Raw genomic sequence first — 19,182 nt, 5'->3', positions numbered from 1 at the left:
AATCTCTCAAGTAGGTCTGATTCATAGGCACGAGAATTACTTACTGAGCCATGGCTAAGCAAGAGTCTATTCACATCTACAAGGGCGCTTATCTCTGGTCATCACAGTAGGAATAAGCTGTGTCAAATTTACTGTTTGGATCAGGCAAACCTCAGCCAAATTCAGATATGTGGGACTGTGGCCATCAAGAGGATGCTTAAAGTGTGACAAAAGTGTATTTTATACATGTGCAAAGTCTGTAATAGTTGAAACTTTGGATTTGGGGCTTGTTTTCTGATTTAATTCCATGATTTTCCCCAGTTAGAGGATGTGCAAAGAGAATTTATCCCAGCTGAGCATTGCAATTCTGCAGAAGCCCAAATCAAAGAAGCAAACCTGCAACATCCCAAACCACAAGAACAACTGCCCATTCACACAGGTGCCCTGATTTCCTAGCATTTCTTTACATTCCTCCTTGCTGCGTCTTTTACGCTTCACAATACATACAGTTTTGAGGCATTTAATGGCAGCTGTAAATTCCTAGAGACATTCCGACATTCACAGCTGCCTTCGATCCTCGTGAAGTGGCAGTGATAAATGTATATTATAAACTTCCATGATGTAAGTAAGTTCACAATATCAATCACGTAACTACAGTCAGATAGCGGATTAGTGCTATATGTCAAACAGACAATAACAGATACCTGAAAATAGATCATGCATCCAGCTCAAAGGGTTTAGTGGTTGTCAGGAAGTACAAATGCTCAATGTACAAGCCCATGAGGTTGGATTAATGTTTTAAGCTTGCACACAGTGATCTATCATTTATAAGACAGAATTGACAGTGGCAATTTTAGTTCAAATGATCAAGGCAACATAATTTTATGTCAAGATTTGATGGTGCTGCTCCAATTTTGAAAGAAGCCAGGTGCTCCTGTTTACTGTCCAATGAACTGTGTTGAAAGCAGAAAGAAAGGGTTAGTGTTTGATATGTCACCCATAATGTCTGAAGGAACCAGGTAGCACATTTCCAGGACCCACTGTGGGAATAAGTGAGGGGGCTTGTTTTGTGAGGGGTGGCTTTTCTGATCCAATTTACACACTGACAGAGGCTGCCAACTGCCCGAGTTGTAGTGACAATAAGAAGAATGGAATAAAAGCTAATGGGGAAATAACCTGCTGTTGATTAATGGGAAATTCTTTATTATTTATAATGTTCCGCACAGGGGGAATTGTCACAAAGTTCAAACCACAGCCTGACCACAGATAGAGGGGAGATTCCCTCTGAGACACATGCTCATCTGGGTTCCTTGTCACTCAGGGAACATTTTCCACAATTCTCTTGTGGGGCATGGGTGTTGCTGGCAGATGCAGCATATATTGCCCACTGCTTATTGTTCTTGAGAACGTCTAATGAGCACCCATCTTGAATGACTGCAATCCTTCCAGTGATGGTGCTCCTACAGTAGCATTGGGGTTGGAATGCCAGGATGTTATGACCCAGCAATAATGAAAGATTCTGACGTAGGCTGAGACGTGATTTGGAGGGAGACTATGGAGGCACTTAATGTCCGTCCCTTAGGTGCTAAAGGCTGCAAACTTAAAACATAAGAAATAGTGGCAGAAGTAGGCCATTCAACCCTTTGAATCCGTTCCACCATTCAACAAGACCATGGCTGATCTCCTACCTCAACACCATTTACCTGCCATAGTCCCAAATCCCATGATCCCTCTAATATCCAGAAATTCGTTGACCTTCTGAATGCATTCTATAACAGATCCTCCACAACCTTCCAGAACAGAGAATTCCAAGGATTCAACACCCACTGAGTGAAGGAATTTCTCCTGATTTCAGTCTAATTCAGAGAGTTAGGTCCCTAGTTTTTTAGCCACAAGAAACATCCTCCCCCTTTCTACCCTGTTAAGCTCTTTAAGGATGTGCATGTTTCAATGAGATTACCTCTCGTTCACCTAAACTCTAAAGAACAGAGGCCTAAACTACTCTATCTCCTCACATGGCATGCCCGCCATCTCAGGAACTAGCCTGGTAAATCTTCATTGCATTGTCTCTATGGTGAGTATATCCTTTTTTTGCAGAAGATATAACTTTGAGCTTGGGAGATGTTATTTAAGAAGCATCAGTGAGTTTTTAGGCATTTTGTAGATGTCTCACAGTGTACAGGTGGTGGAAGGCAATGGATAGAAGAGTTAACTGGGATATTTAACTCTCATTTTGAGCTGGTCAGTTCTTCATCATTGGTGCTGCTGCTTCCTATAGCTTGTGCCTAATCAAAAGAGAGTGATGCAATGAGGGATAGACATTTTCATGGTGTCCAGTTAGTGCATGGTGCTAAATTAGTGACAGAAAAGCACTGGGAGCTGGAAAACTTTCCACAGCATCCAAACTTAACTCGTAGAGCTTGTAGACATAGGAAATTATAGTAGCACCAGGCCATTTGGCCCCTCAAGCCTGTTCTTCTGCTCTGAGAGCTTTGACTGATTGACCAGCTCAAATTCATATTCTGGTCTGGTTCTCACACCTTTCCATTCCCTTATAGTTCAAAAGTTGATCAGTCTCTGGTTTGAATACACTCAATGTATTCACAGTTCCCTGGGATAGAGAATCCCAAAGATTCACAATCCTCTGAATAAAACATTCCTTCTCATCTTAGCCCTAATTGTACAATCCCTTATCCTGAGATTGTGTCCACTACGTCCAGGTATTTTGGCAAGGGGAAAGAGCTTCTTGGCATACAACCTATCAGTCTCTCTCAGAACCTTGTATGTCTCAATGAGATATTGCCTTTTGTTCTAAACCCCAATGAGTATGGGCCAAACCTGCTCAATCCCTCCTCTTGGACAACTCCTCATAAAGATCTGGCGGTTTTGGAGAGGGTACAGAAGAGGTTCACCAGAATGTTGCCTGGATTGGAGTGCACTGGCTATAAGGTTGGACAAACTTGGACTGCTTTCTCTGGAGCAATGGAGTCTGAGGGGGAACATGGTAGAAGTACACAAAATTATGAGAGGCATAGATAAGGCAGATAGTCAGAGTTTTCTTCACAGGGTAGAAATGTCAAGTACTAGAGGACATAGGTTTAAAGTTAGAGAGGAAAGTTTAAAGGAGATTTGCGAGGCAAATTTTTTACATAGAGTGGTAGGTGCCTGGAAGGGTAGGAGTGGATTTCATAGCAGGCAGGAAGTACAGAGATACAGACCATGTGCAGGCAGATGGGATTAGTTTAGATTGGCATCATGGTTGGCACAGACATGGTGGGCTGAAGGGTCTGTTCCTGTACTGTACTGTTCTATGTTCTCATCCCATGACACAAACCAACAGATCTGCAGTGCACTAGAACCAAGGCAGATAGATATACCTTTCCTTCGGTAAGGAGACCAACATTGCACACAGACTTTGCACAGATCAGAAGGCAATCTTAATTAAAATGGCTGAAGACTGTTGTGGCTGGGTTAAAACCGTCTCCCTGTTGCAAGTTTGTCAACAGCCAGGATTGTGGAAAACTTCCATACTCACTTTTCCTGAAACTGCAGGAATCCTGGTTTGACCTGAGGCTTTGCATTCTCCAGGGACGTGGTTGCCAGGGAAGACGTCGCCAGCGTGGAGACGGGGAGCTGTGGGATGGAAGCCGCCAGCTGTTTCCAGGTGAAGAGTGTTGGGGCGGAGGTGACAACCGTGGGGCTTGCTGGGGAGACCTGCACAGCTGTAGCCGTGACCATGGTGATGGAAGGGAATGCCGAGGTGCCGGGGGCTCTGTTCTCCACTGGAATTGGGCCGGAGAAGCAAGGTTCCGACTTCACCTTTACCACCCCGCCATCAGCTCGGAAATGGAAACTATGGAAACGGGAAACATACTGTCAGTCACGTGGATTTAAAGAGATAGCGCACCTCCAAGCAACACCAACTCCACCAGGCCCTTACAGATGGCTATAATGTCAAGAGTGTAACGGTTTCAAATATATGGATTTTAAATCTTATTTCACAGCTTTGACTTTACACAAATCAGAAAATTCTTCCAATTTACTGCTTGATGATGCAAGCAATAGAGCTTTGTGGTGTTGCTATGACAATCCCATGTCCCATCAGTGGGACACAGAGTTGAATGGAACAGACACAACATCCCTTCATCAACCCCATAGTTTCAAGGGGTATGCAAGATTTGCATTCTTATAGCACCTTTCACAACCCCAGAATGTCCCAAGTGCTTTCCAGCCAATGGGGATGGTTGCCATTTTATTTGGAAATGCAGCCGCCTGCTTGTGCACAGCAAGATCCCACAATAGGCTGGATATCTTCTTTCAGTGATGTAGATTGAAGTAACAAGGCTGGCCAGGATTCACTTGATAGCTCCTGTGCTGTTCCTCAGAACAACATATCTTCAACATCTTTTCTCATTCCACAGATGTTGCCTGACCTGCTGAGTGTTTCCAGCGTTCTCTGTTTTTATTTCAGATTTCTTGCATCTGAAGTTTTTTTGATGATCTTTAGAGTCATACAGCACGGAAACAGGCCCTTCGGCCCAACCAGTCCATGTCGACCAAGATGTCCATCTAAACTAGTCCCATTTGCCCGCATTTGGCCCATATCCCTCTAAACCTTTCCTATCCGTGTACCTGTTCAAGTGCCTTTTAAACGTTGTTAATGTACCTGTCTCAACCACTTCCTCTGGCAGTTCACTCCATATACAGACCACCCTCTGGGTGAAAGAGTTGCCCCTCAGATTCCTATTAAACCTCTCCCCTCTCACCTTAAACCTATGCCCTTTAGTTCTCGATTCCCCTATCCTAGGAAAAAGACTGTGTGCATTCACTCAGTCTTTCATGCACTTTCATCCTCCACTTTAATATCCACTTGAGGGAAAAGACAGGGTCCCCACAAGAAAGGTATTCCTTCAATAACACTCCAAAACACTGAGGTGGGACTTGAACCCACAAACTCCTGACTCAGAGGCATGGTGCTACCCAGTGAGCCACAGCTGACATGTCCAGTAGAGTACTGGACACAGCAGGCCTCACTTGTCAGAGACAGAGGGTCCTGGTTCATTTTAACTTCTGATCCCTTAAGAAAGAATTAGCTGCATTGTGATTTTTCTTTGACTCAAGCCTGCATAGCCTTTATTAATCTAAGTTAGTTTTTTTTGGGAGGGGCAGACCTCTGAACCCTCCACCACTGGCACAAGTGTCTGTGGTCCATGCTCCTTTCCCTGACTACAAGCCACACAGCTTTCTCTAAATTGCCAGCTCTTGAAGTGATGTCATCAAAGTAATTGGACCTTGAATAACCTCTGCATTTTTTTTAATCTGCATAAATTATTTAAATAATAACCTGATCTAAATTAGAATCATGCTTGGGTCAGAGCAAGGTTATTCGCCACTTCATAAATATAAACAGCATCAATTTAAAGGGGCCAGGGCTTAAAGTGGAGTTCATTTCAACCTACTCTATCTAAATAGATGAAGACCATGCTACACAATAACATCATCAGTTAATGAAAACTCTAATTAGAGAGAAAGAGATTTTTGTTACATTCGTGAGCCAAGTGTGGGTATCACTAGCATGGCCAGAGTTTATTGCCCATGCCGAACTGTCCTTGACTTGAATGGTTTACTGGGCCATTTCAGAAGGCACTGCAGGGTGTATGGAGTCACATAAAGGCCCCACTGGGTAAGGATCGGAGATTTCCTTTCTGAGAAGGTATTAGTGCATTAGGTGTAACTTAAAGAAAAGCCTTGCAATTTATTTTTTTTAAATTCCATAATTTATTTAATCTGGTGACCTTTAATGCACTCACAGTGAGATATGAACCCATCATCCCTTCAGTGCAGGCCTTTGGATCAGCAGCCCAGTAAAATAATCTCTGCTAGCATACCCCTATAAACTACAGTCAGGTTCAATGAGACAAACAGTAAGGACTTAAGATAGGAACAAAAAAACAATGCTGGAAGAGCTCAGCATGTCAGTCAGCATCTGTGGAGGCAGCAGGTGAATGTCGATGTTTTGGGTCGAGACCTTTTGCCTCCACAGATGCTGACTGACATGCTGAGCTCTTGCAGTGTTCTGTTTTTTTGTTCCTTCCTTCAGTTCTTCCTGTTTGTCTCATTCCCTGTATCTACCTCTGATGACCACAGCCCGACCCGCAGTGCTTCCACTGCACAGGCCCAGCACCCCTCATCCCTCAACCTCCAAGTCCTTCCAACCCCACCAATGCCCTCCCCCATCAACTCCATCCCCACTCCCCCATCCCCACCCCCTGCCAGCACTGAATTAGCAGCAGAGATAACAGACTTTCTCTGACTGTTTTGAGGTAACTGCCCAGTTTCACATGATTGATGCTAAGTTTCTGCAAGGCCAAGGCTGATGGACTCAGGAACACATTGCAAGACACTGGATCAGCTACTTCCCAGGCTATAACAATGTATGCTGTACAGTAAAGGCCCACTTGGTTTCACCCATTTTTAGTCACATTTAGCCCTGAGTGTTCACATTTGACCGCGATGAATCACACCCCCGCGGTTTGATCACACCTCGTTTGCCATTGCCTGGTAACACTCACTTGGCATGTTTGATGGCCCCATCCAGGGTGCTGAATAGGGCGCCACAGTCCTCCACCACACAATGGAAGTGGACCTTGTGCAGGAAATCGCACTGGGTCTCACAGTAGTCCTCCGTGGTAAACCTAGGAATGACAGACAGCAATCAATGAGGGCAGAGGATCGCATTTATCGTTACAGCTAGTCCGCCGAGAAACTCAGGGACCTTCCAGGTCCCACGCTCAGCCCAGGAGCTCTCACTTATCTGTAATGAAACTGCAATTATATAAGGCTGTAAAGAGACCACATTTAACGTGCTGCACAAGGTCTTGGTCTCCTTACTACGGAGGAAGTGCAACAAAGATTCACCAGACTGGTTCCAGAGACTGGTGGGTTTCCTGGATGAGGAGGAATCGAGTAGACTAGGCCTCATTTCTCTAGGGTTTAGAAGAATGAGAGGGGATCTCATTGAAATCTGCAAAATACTTACAGAGCTTGAAAGACTGGATGTGCAGAGGATGTTTCCTCTGGCTGAGGAGTTCAGAGCTGGGGTCACGGTTTCAGAATAAGAGGTTGGCCATTTAGGACGGAGATAAGGAGAAATTTCTTCACTCAGAACACGTGGAATTCTCTCCCTCTGTGGGTAATGGGGGCTCAGTCATTGACACTATTGGATATTAAGGAAATCAATGGATATGGGGATAGAGCAGGAGAACGGAGCTGAGGTGGAAGATCAGCCATGACCTTGATGAATGGTGGAGCAGGTTCGAAGGGTCTTATAGTTCACTCTGCTTCTATTTCTTGTGTTAATTTTATTGGCCAAGGCAGCATAAACGATGACACAATTTTAGCGCCTATTCACCCTTCGTTCCAACTGCCATCCTGAAGCACTCTGAGGACTCCTTGTTTTCATATGTAACAGGCTAATAACATACGGCTAGGTGGTCACTGCAGACACCTGAACAATAGCCTGACTCAGCTGTAGGAGCTGGACCTGAAAATTGGACATAGACATCCTATTTAATGCCTGTAAAATGAGTGCAATGAGAAACGTGTATTTCTATAAAGCCTATCATGACCTAGGGGGTGTCTCAGTGCACTGAGTATTCCTGAAGTATAGTCATTGTGGTAGAAAGCATGACAGCCAACTTGCACACAGCAAGCTGCCACAAGTTATAATGTGACGATGTCTGGATAATGGACATTATGGGAGACTAGATTGAATGGTAAAACTTTGTCCACTTCCCACTGTGACATAAAGAGACAGGGTCTTCGACATCGACCTGAGAGAGCAGACAGGACCTCCATTCAACATCTTCAACAGTGCAGGACACAGCACAGCACTGGAACATCAGTGCAAATTGTTTTGCTCAGCGTTGGATGGGATTTCAACCAACAACCTTCTGAGGCTGATGGGCAGTGGGAACCGATTTCTAACACAATAATTTATATTAATGAAGTGCCTTTAATAGAATTATTGTGGCAACTAAAAGAAGCCATTTGGCCCATCAAGTCTATGATGGCTCCTATTATGGCAATCTCTTCGGTCCCATTTCCCCATAAAATTTTCCCACTGCCCTCCAAATCATCCAGTTCTCTCGTGAAGGCCCTGATTGATTCTGTTTCTACCATCCTTGCTAGCAGTGAATTCTGTATCACACCACTCTGCAAACAGCACCTCTGTATCTTTTACGCAAACCTGTGCCCTGAGCTCCTTAAACCACCTGCTGATGGGAGACATGGCAAAGAGCACGCACACAGTGCAGCAGGACATAAGGACAGGAGCACCGGTAGGCCACTCAGCCCCTCAAGCCTAGCGTCCCCCCCATTCAATGTGATCATGGTTGATCTGCCCCAGGTCTCATCTCCTCTCCTGTTCTAGGCCTCAATTCCCTGATCTTTCAACAAATTTATCTATTTCCTCTTTAAATACCCTCAATTTAGCCTCTACAATTGTTCATGATAGAGAATTCCCAAGATTCACCACCCTCTGCGAGAAGTTCCTACGCATCTCAGTTTTAAATGACCACCTCCTAATCTTTTAATTCTGTCCCCTCACTCGAGATCCTCCCACCGTTGGAAACATATCGACACTGACCCTGTCGTGCCCCCCTTAGGACCTTATATGTTTCAATATCATCATTCGATTTCAATCATTCTAAACGCCAAAGAATTGAAATTTAATTCCTTTAGCAGTTTTTGACAGGAATTAGCAAGCGAATCTCTTCTGGACTGCCTCCAAGAAGTCAGGATTGCTTAAGGGGCTGGGAGTCTAGCATGGTTTCTCCCTGCCTTCCTTACAGGCACTGAGGTCCGCTATAATGTCCCATGGCAACACCAAAGCCCAGTGCAGCCTACTGTATCCATCAGGCCAGGATGGAAGCCACCCTGTGTGGCTTGGTACCTGTCTAGGCCCCACACTGAGACACTGGCTCAAGGGGGAAGCTGGAAAAGCTAATAGAGTGTCTCCCGCCTGTACCTGCGCAGGTATTTTTCCCAGAGTTCCGTGCGTTTCTCCGGCCTCTGCTGAACCATCGCTTTACTCATGTAGGAAGCCTGGTCTTCATCGGACTGCCCACAATCTGGCTCCGTCTTGAGGTTCAGCAAACTACCCAGTCCGCTGTTGCCCTGGGATACCTAGTGACAGAAGCATGGTAAATTGTCAGGCCTCAGCCCAAAGCGTGACGTGTGTGATACAGACAATCGCGGGCGGACTCTGACCCTCCCCCAACCATCCGAGACTTGCATCTCCAGAGTGTGCCAACTGAATGGTGACCCCACCCCTGGGAAGGTTGGCGTGGAGTACAGATCCTCCACCATTGGGTCTTCTTCCCAGTGCCTCCATCTTTCCAAGGAGTCTGGAGCAGAATGTCAGAGTGTGGAACACCCAAAGATTTTAAACTGAGTTTGTTAAAGAAAATTACCCCACAATACCACGACACAGTGGGGACTTGGTTCTTCTACATGTGTTTTGTTCAATCTGAATATGGAACCCATTCTAAGGTATAATCTAGCAGCATATTCCTCTATGTACGGTAATGGCGTGTAGAAGTTTATGGTCAATTGCTTTAAAACATGAACGCTTTTGACATCAGATTCGGACTACGGAGTCAACATTACTAAAGAGAAACAGAACCAACCCTCTCTGCTGCATTTTTATTCATATAGGGGTAACTGGCATTTATTACCCTTCCTTAATTGCCCTTGGGAGCAGGCGGTGAGCTACCTTCTTGAACTGTTGGCAGTAATTTACTATAACTTGCTATATTTCAGGCTTTGCACATAACAGTGAGACTGGAGTCACACATAGATCAGATTGGGGTGAAGCACAGTGGTGAAGTTATGCTGTTTTTACAACAATCTGATAGTTTCAAGCACTATTGGCTGTTTAATTTAGTGAATTTAAGTTTCCCAGTTGGCAGAGCAGGATTCAAACTCACATCAATGGGTCATCAGTTAGGGCCTATGGGCAGATAACATAATCTGCTACTTCTCGCTACTCCCCTGGGGCCCTGTGCTTGGCGGAAGGCTTGATCAGGGCACTCACCTTATTGAGAAATGAGGATAAGAGGGATGTGTTCCCAGACTCCATGTGACCATTGGACTCACTCCTGGAAGGAAAAGGCATTGCACTTAGTCTGAGTTCTGCACAGAGATCATGACAGGCTGCTGTTTCAAGTTCGAGACGCTGATAAACTCTTGCCTCCCAAAACTGCACGTTCATCAACTATCTATCAAGTGAACAAATGAATCTCACTGCAAGCAAAAACGAAACTGCTGGAGGAACTCACTGGGTCAGGCAGCATCTGTGGAGGCAAAGGGATGGTCAATGTTTCAGTTTGAGAACCTGCATCAGGTCTCAAAACATCTGCTTCTTATGCAGAGGTATCTGCAGAAGTCTTGATGCAGGGTCTCAACCCAAAACATTGACCATCCCTTTGCCTCCACAGGTGCTGCCTGACTCACCTCAGTGAGTATGCTTTCTTCCTCAGTACTTTATTTTATTTTATTTTATTTTATTTACTTTATTTTATTTTCAATACTCAGTACTTCCTCCAGTAGTATGTTTTTTGCTCCAGATTCCAGTATCTTCAATCTCTTTTGTCTCCACTGAGCAAATCTTACTGTATAAGTCTGGGAAGGTGCTGCTGTGTTTAAATGAGATTGTGTTGTCATGTGTAATGAGTAAGTCAGATGGTTATTGAGATATAACAATGACATCACTTGTACATATGACCCAAGCACCAAATGCCAACATGCCTCATTGTTGTAAGGAAGCTCCTGGTGTCCTGTAGGTATTGTTGTGCTTGGAGCTTGTCAGAACACCAAGCATAGTCTGAGATCCACCCAAAATGCACAGCATGGAGCTGTGACCATCTGACACAGCTGAGGCACAGAAAATTTAACCAAACTTTCAATGTGGACTAATAAAAAGCCAACACAACGACAGCACCTTTAAGATTCCTCCCTGCAATACAATCAATTGGCTCCTGTAAAAAGGAACAAAGGACTTAGGATTTCTGTGATACATCTCATGATATACCTGTGATACACCTTGGGACATCCCACGGCACCTTACAGTAGGGTGCCGTCTCTGTTGTAATATCCTTTACTGATACAGGCCATTTAAGCGTGTTCCAAGACTTGCCCATTTCAGAGGAACACTTAGGGTCAACCACGTTGCTGTGGACCTGGAGTCACATACAGGTCTGCCTGGTAAGAATAGCTGATGTCCTTCCTTAAATGACAACAGGGAAGCAGATGGCTTTTTGGACAATATAATTACAGTTACCGTGATTTATGTGGCTGGCTTTGTATTTAACAGACTGAAAGATTCTCCAGATATGTTGTGGTCACCAAATCAATAGATCAGGCCTCTGAATTACAAGTTATTAGACTATTCTATCCCACATTACAAAGGTACTTCATTGCCTACTGAATGTGTGAAGGGCACTACAACAATGTAAGTCTCTTAGCCGGTGCTTGAGTCTGAAGAGTAGAGAGATGGGGCTGTGGGGATGAAAGGGAACTCCGGGGCAACAGAGGTTGTGGGGGGTGGGAGGGGTAAACTGGTGATAACTGGGGTGCATCTATTGAACACACTCCATGCCTGGTTTTATCTGTATAAGGATGAGAGCACGTTGACATTTGGGTCTGCAAACATCCAACCTCATGATCTCTCAGCTTAAAGAACTCCCTCCATTTTGGACTGAGGTGAGCCCCTTTCCTGCCTCTGATGTGTAATATCTGTAACACCCTCCAATTCGGAGGAAGGTCATTCACCTGAAACCACCCAGATGTTGCAGTGTAATGATGATGAAATTGCTGGTGTTTGCCTTCAATGACTGGGAAACTGATGGTGACTTTGGGATTTCTGCACGTGTGGTTTAAATGTGGAAATGCCAAGGTTGCTGTTGGAGATTGTGTCCCTGTGCACAATTTCAAGCATAGAATGCTTGGATCATTTCTACCACAAATGTCTTTCCATGGCCACATCTGGGGTGCTAACACGTGGAGGGGCCCAGATACACACAGATCCCTTTCAGGACATGGAGTTAGGGCAAGGAAATGGCATAGAGGTAGAAGATCAGATGTGAATGGCAGAGCAAGCTCGAAGGGCCAGATCTGCCACTCCTGCTCCTCTTTCTTATGTTAATTTTGTTGGCCAAGGCAGCATAAATGATGACTCCTACTCCTCCTATTTGCCATTTCTTTTACATGCTCCATCAAAGGACAGACCTAGCTTGTGCAAGGGCAGTTCATTAGTGCTTAACTGCTGCTGATCTGCCCAGTACAGGCCCCTCAACAAACAAAATGTTCAATGGCCCCCTGGGAATCAGCTGTTTAAAGCATCTAAACAGGTACCGTCCATAATCTACACAACACTATCTTCCTATAAAGTGCCTTCAAAATGTTAAGCTTAGTTACATGTGAGTTTTTGATGATGTATTAAGCACCATAAACATTACTTACAAACTCTCTGGCCCTAAGAACTAATTTGATACATGTGGATTGTAATTGTTGCTGGACTGGTATCCAGAGGACAGGATTATTGATCTGGAGACAAGAGTTCAAGTCCCACAACAGCTGGGGAATTTAACTTCAAGTAATTAATTACATCTGGAATAAAAAGCTAATCTTAGTAACTGTGACCATGAAACTACTCAAATATTGTAAAAGCCCATCTGGTTCATTAATGTCCTTCAGGGAAGGAACTCGGTCAATGAAAATTTAAAAAGAAACTGCAGATGTTGAAAATCTGAAGTAAAAACAGAAAACGTTGGAAATACTCAGCAGGTTGGGCAGCTTCTGTGGAGAGAGGAGTAGAGTTAATGAATGGCCTGTAACCTGAAATGTAATCTCTGCTTCTCTCTCTGCAGATGCTGACTGACCTCCTGAGTAATTCCAGCATTTTCTGTTTTTATTTAGGGTCATTATTACTCAGTCTGGGCCTATAGGTGATCCAGACCCACAAATGAGGGTGACTCTTAATCGCCTCCTTTGTTCAGGGGCAATTAGGGATGGACAATAATGCTGGCATTGTCAGTGACATCTACACTCCGTGAGTGAGTAACTGGATAAATGATTCCCTCAGATAAATAATAAAATTACTTTATTAATTTCATTATACTATTTCAGCTCCAACTTTAACGATATGAGCATGTTCTAATATTTACTTAGTGCCCAGTATAAAGGTCAAAAGTTAAAATTTGTGCCTTTTCCCTCTGGTTTGCTGTATTGGAGAAGCTGGCAGTTCAGCCAACTTGTATGTTCATAGGATGTGGCAATGCCGGCATTTATTGTCCGGTACTAACTGCCCTTGAAATTAGGAGGCAACTAGTCTACATGTGGCATCACACATAGGCTAGACCAGGGAAGGCAGGGAGATTTCTTTTCCTGAAGGACTATTGTGCACTAGATCAGTTCCTCAGGTACTTTGGTTAAACTAGCCCTTTTTTTAAAGTACAGATCTAATTTAGTTATTTGAATTTAATTTCCCGGTTTCTGTGACAGGATTTGAACTCACAACTCTGGATCAATGCTCCAAAACTTCAACTGCTATTCCACCAACTCAACCACTACCCTCCTGGACACCAAGGATCCTGTGGAACTTATGTCCAACAACAGGGGTATCTGAAACGAAGATGTTTCAAGCATGGAGATTGCAATATCTTTATGGGCAATTTTTCCTGATGTTAGGAGTGGACGTTATTGCATGTGGTCAAGGCTTTTCCCTCACTACTGATGCCATTTGACCTGCTCAGTCATAGAGTCTTCATCCGACCATCAAGCAGCCAATTACACCAATCCTATTTTGTTCTTCCCACATTCCCATCGAATCCTCCCCACTTTCTACCACTCACCTACACTCCAGGGGCAATTTACAGTGGCCAATTAACCTACCAACCAACCTGCACGTCTCTGAGATGGAGAAAACTGGAGTACCCAGAGGAAATGATGACAGATTAGTAAATGCTGATGTTCAAAAGGACCCAAGTGCCCCAGAACACAGAGTAGTGATGCAGAGTTTCGACCCAAAACGTCAACAATTCCTCTCCTTCCACAGATGCTGCTCGACCCACTGAGTTCCTGCAGTAGGTTGTTTGTAGACACAGTAGACATGTCAATGAGAACTAACATTTAAGTTCAGTATACAATCCGGAAGGCAAGGCGTATCTCGGCCTTTGTTATGAGGGAATTTGAGTACAGGATAAGGATTTCTGACTGCTATTCCATAGGCCGTTGGTGAGCCCACACTTGCTCTATGGTATTCAGTTCTGATCTCCTTACCCCAATAAAGGACTATGCTTGTTATAGAGGGAGTGCAACAAGGGTTCACCAGACTGGTTCCAGGGATGGTGGGTTTGCCAGACAAGGAGATATTGAGTAACCTAGGTCTGTGTTTTCTAGAGGTTAGAAGAATGAGAGGTGAACTCATTAAAACTTACAAAAGGTTTACAGGGTTGAATGTTTCCCCTGCCCAGGGAGTGTAGACTCAGGTGACAGGTCATTAATGACAGGCGAGAGGAAAGTTCTCCACTCAGAGGTCAGTCAATCTCTGGAACTCTCTACTTACTTGAAGACAAAAGCCTGAAAACACGCACCACCAGGCTCAGGGATAGCTTCTATCTCATTGTTATAAGACTCTTGTGTGGACCTCTTGTACACTTAATATGAACCCTTGACTTAATAATCTACCTCGTAATGGCCCTTGCACCTTATTATTTGTCTGCACTGTACTTTCTCTGTAACTGTAACACTATATTCTACATTCTGTTATTGCTTTTCCCTTGTACTACCTCAATGTACTTATGTTTTGAAATGATCTGTATGAATGGTGTGCAAAACTAAGTTTTTCACTGTATCCCGGAACATGTGACAATCATAAACCAATATGTGCCAATCAACTCCCATTTGATTATTTAGTCACTCTCTACACCAGTGGATAACCTACTAGAATTAACCTTCCAGTAAAACTTTGGGATGTGGTGGGGAAACCCACAGGGGTCACAGAGAGAACGTGCAAACTCCACCCAGATAGCAGTGGAGGTCAGGATTTAACCTGGGTCACCAGAGCTGTGAAGCAGTGGCTCTACCAGATGTGCCACTGTGCTGCCCACCCCCAGCACCCTCTCTTGTTAGTTTCTAGCTCTAAGCAAGGCCTCACGCTCCAACCAGCTCCCTACCCATGGTCCTTCAGGCTGAGATCCAGACTCTGGTCCTGTAACGAGTCCGGGGTCTGTGTCTTGACTGCGTCACTTGTCTCCTGCTTCAGCTCAACCAGACTGAACTGGTTTGCCTGCGTTTGCTGTCCATTCCCTGCAATGAGAGTGCATAACAATAAGCCATCGTTGGTCAGTGATGTTGCCCGTGATGTGATTGGTTCTGACTTTCACTCTGCGATGGAACAAGTGAAGTGATAATTATTGCAAAATGACATCAGCCCATCAGGATTCTCAGGAGTCGGAAATGTTGGTTGAGGGTAAAAGAGAACGAGGCAAAAAGACTTTGTTTTTCAGCTGTGCTTGTCATAACTAATTTGTGGTCCTGCCTCTTAACCATTCATTAAATACCATGTTAATGCTGAGAAGCTCTGGCAGGTTCAGAGTGGTAGACAACCTTCATCTCCTTTCAGGATGCCTCGGTTTCTATGGAAACGTTGCAGCCTCTCACAGAGCATGCCCAACAGGAACATCTGCCGTCTCTGTCAGATCAAACTTGACAGCCAATCAGATCAGTTCAAACAGCGTGACCCCCCAAACCCCCCCACACACCAATCAAATTTATAAGCAAGGTATTTAAATTCGGTGTGTGCAAGAAGAAAAAATCTGCTGACAGGACTGCCTAGATCCTGCTTTTCCAGAAATACCCGAGTGACTGAAATATTAATTTGCCCTCAGGCACAAGAAAAAGATTTCTTTTTTTTAAAAAAAGACAGTGCTATTTCTCAAGTCAGCTGGTTAAGTGAAAATAAAGTAGCATGCTCAGTGACCTTCTCCCCCTCTGCATGTAATGTTTGATTTCAAAAGAAGGCTTGCATTACTATTGCACCTTTCACAAACCCAGGATGTCCCCACAACTGCTTTACAGACAACTTTTAAGTGTTGTCACTGTTGTAATGTGGGCTAGAAGTTGCTCAGAAAAAAGTCCCCAGAAGGAAAAATTCTGACTCTGACAACTTTTTGTTCCAATCTTCTCAAAGAAAGTTCGCCAATACAAAAACATGCATTGAAATAACCTGAGTTATTTGAAGAGGCAACATGGAGGGTTGGCGAGGGAGGTGTGTTCAAGGATTTTAGCAGAGTTTTGCCAGATTAGACAACAAAATAAAAACCAACAGGATCCAAGGGAGGGTGGCAAATGGGGTTCAAAACTGGTTCAGTGGCAGTGACAATGGGCAATGGTTGATGGGTAATAGTTGATGGGTATTATTGTGACTGGAAGACTGTTACCCAAAGGGTCTGGTATTTATCAATGAGTTAGATTTAAACGTAGGGATTGATACAACAATGATATAATGAAGATATAAATTTAGGAAGAAAAGGACACAAGAAAAAAGGAGCAGGAGTAGGCCACCAAGCCCCTCAAACCTGCCCTGTCATTTTATATGATCGTGGCTGATCTACGCCGGCCTCAAATCCTCTTCTGTGCCAGTTCCCCACAATTAATTCCTTGATCTTTCAGATATCTATCTCCACCCTAAATATATCCAATGATCTGGCTTGCACCATCCTTGGGGGCAGGGAATCCCAGACACATTACCCTCTGAGAGAGAAAATTTCTATGCACCTCAATGTGTGGCAAACCAGAAGAGCATGAAGACAACAGAACATTCAATAAATGGCAAGAGTGGTGTGGAAGAACAGAGGGACTATGGAGTGCATGTCCACAGATCCTTAGGAGTAGCTGGGTGGGTCAACAGTTGGTTAAAAAGGCAAACAGGATTTGTTTATGAGCAGTGGTATGGAATATAAGACCAAGGATGTTTTGCTAACCAGAGGGCATAGATTTAGGATAAGGGGTATGAGTTTTAGAGGGGATCTGAGGGAGTATTTTTTTCACCCAGAGGGTGTTTGGAATCTGGAACTGGGTGGTGGAGGGCAGGACTAGAGGAGTGCAAGTGTTGATGAAGGTTACAGGAAAGGCAAACTAGACTCTGAACAAAAAGATGCTAATTGTTTGATGATTTTGACTTGAAATATTCTTCGCCCTCTGTTATAGAGTCACAAAGCCATAGAATCATTCAGCATTCAGCCCAAATCATCCATGCCAACCATGTTGCTTGAGTTAGTCCCATTTGCCTGCATTTGGCCTATCTCCCTCTAAACCTGTCCTTTCTTTTCACTGTATAACTTTATGTATAATTTATGTATAATTTATATTGTATTATATATATTTAATTGTACCGTACATCACTGTACTTGTGCACATGACAACTTGAGTATCCATGAACCTACCTAAGTGTCTTTTAAATGTTGTAATTGTACCTGCCTCTACCGTTTCCTCTGTCAGCTCGTTCCAGATACCCTGTGTGAAAAAGTTGCCCCTCAGGTCCCTATTAAATCTTTCCCCTCTCACTTTAAACCTATGCCCCCTAGTTTCGGACTCCCCTACCTTGGGGAAAAGACTGTGGCAATTCACCTTATCTATGCCCCAGCTTTGGCTAAAATATCAAGGTGGTAATGAATTTTCTGCAAGAGATACTTAAGTTACATGGTGGGCTCTTATCTCGCCTTGAGACCAGAGTCAGTGTTGTCACTAGCCTGTGCTGAACCACCAGGTTCAGGCTACTTACTGACCCACTGATCTGATGCATCAGATGCAATTTTAATCTGTCCCTCCTGTCGGGAAACTGCAGAGACAGGCGCATAGCTGGATTCAATGGACCACCCATTCAAGTCAACACAGAATGACATTGAGCAGCAAACAACCTGCTGGAGGAACTCAGCAGGTCGAGCAGCATCCGTGGGAGGAAAGGAATTGTCGGCATTTTGGGTCGAAACTCTACATCGGGACTCAGATGCTGCTGCTTGACTTGCTGAGTCCCTCCACAAGATTGTGTGTTGCTCCAGATTCCAGCATCTGCAGTCTCTTGTGTCTCTCCAGAATGATATTGGATGGGGTGGGCGGAATCTGGCTCTCCATCCTCAGCAGGTAGGGAGATTTATTCCATTATTTCAAAATGGCTTTAAACCTGCTCAATATGAAATGGGGAAGCATTAACAAAGGGCTCTCTGGAGAAGCTCATTGAGCTTGAGTAAGAATGTTTGGTCTGCAAGTAAGAGCCTTTTAACTGAACCAAACCACTGATTGAAGAGTTAAATGTGGGAGGAGACTGCAGGAATTAGTTTCAGAGACCCAACTTATGTGATTAGAAAATAAAACTGTCCTTAAAAATCTCGGTTGGATTTATCTTTTTTTTAATTATATCAAAGACATAGGAAGTTCCTTGGTCTTCCATTCACACCGAGATTTACTCTGTCCTCTGGGGATTTGAACTGTTAATTAAGTTTTGGAGTGTTATCACATTACAATAACACATAGACTTGCTTGATAAACAGTAACCCATGGAAAAATCCCTTCAAATCTCAGTCAAAACTCCAGGACAGGGAAGCTTGAATCAATTTGGCCAAATATTTGAACTTTTAACAGAGGAAAAGACAAAACGAGGAAACAGTCTTTCCTTCCGTTGGGATCATAACAAGGGCTTTATTGGAGGTGGGAATTAATGGGACATTAGACTACTTTTAAAGATACACTGGCAATTAATGTGTTCAGCATTTGAACCCTGAGGGTGGGGCAGTCCAAGGATTGTTTTATGTTTCTGAAGACTTGAGACTCTTCCCTGAAACACAACACTTTATGTGTGAAATATATTAAAAGCTGCCAAATAGTTCTGTGACGTTTTTGTCCATTAAACATGTGAGAGACTGTACTCATTTCCATGCATTGATTAGGATGAAGGGTGAGGAAAATGATGTGCAATGCTCACACCCGCCCAGCACTGTCATCGTCACCTCCAGCTACATTGCACCCCAGTGACCCCAACCCTCCACCTTAAGATTCCTTCTTATTACCTTACCTCTTGATTATAAAGCACTCTGTACTAACCCAGTATAACTACACTGTGTAATGAATTGACCTGTACGATCG

The 19,182-nt window shown here is 44.0% G+C and overlaps 1 protein-coding gene across 1 annotated transcript in view; it reads right to left on the bottom strand.

Annotated features, from left to right (window-relative positions):
• The window catches only part of casz1 (castor zinc finger 1), a gene marked incomplete at its 5' end in the record, with an annotated part of 111,256 nt that overhangs the window by 31,859 nt on the left and 60,215 nt on the right, over window positions 1-19,182 (bottom strand). Inside the window, 5 exons of the mRNA XM_052039503.1 lie at window positions 3,515-3,832; window positions 6,552-6,674; window positions 9,008-9,165; window positions 10,076-10,139; window positions 15,216-15,348. Coding sequence (XP_051895463.1) covers window positions 3,515-3,832; window positions 6,552-6,674; window positions 9,008-9,165; window positions 10,076-10,139; window positions 15,216-15,348 — 796 coding nt within the window. The remainder of the gene's footprint in view (window positions 1-3,514; window positions 3,833-6,551; window positions 6,675-9,007; window positions 9,166-10,075; window positions 10,140-15,215; window positions 15,349-19,182) is intronic.

The sequence above is a fragment of the Pristis pectinata genome, chromosome 26 (assembly GCF_009764475.1).
Source record: "Pristis pectinata isolate sPriPec2 chromosome 26, sPriPec2.1.pri, whole genome shotgun sequence".
Lineage (NCBI taxonomy): Eukaryota > Metazoa > Chordata > Chondrichthyes > Rhinopristiformes > Pristidae > Pristis > Pristis pectinata.
The sequence above is the reverse complement of the archived record's forward strand: the minus strand, read 5'-3'. Positions and strand labels throughout refer to the sequence as shown.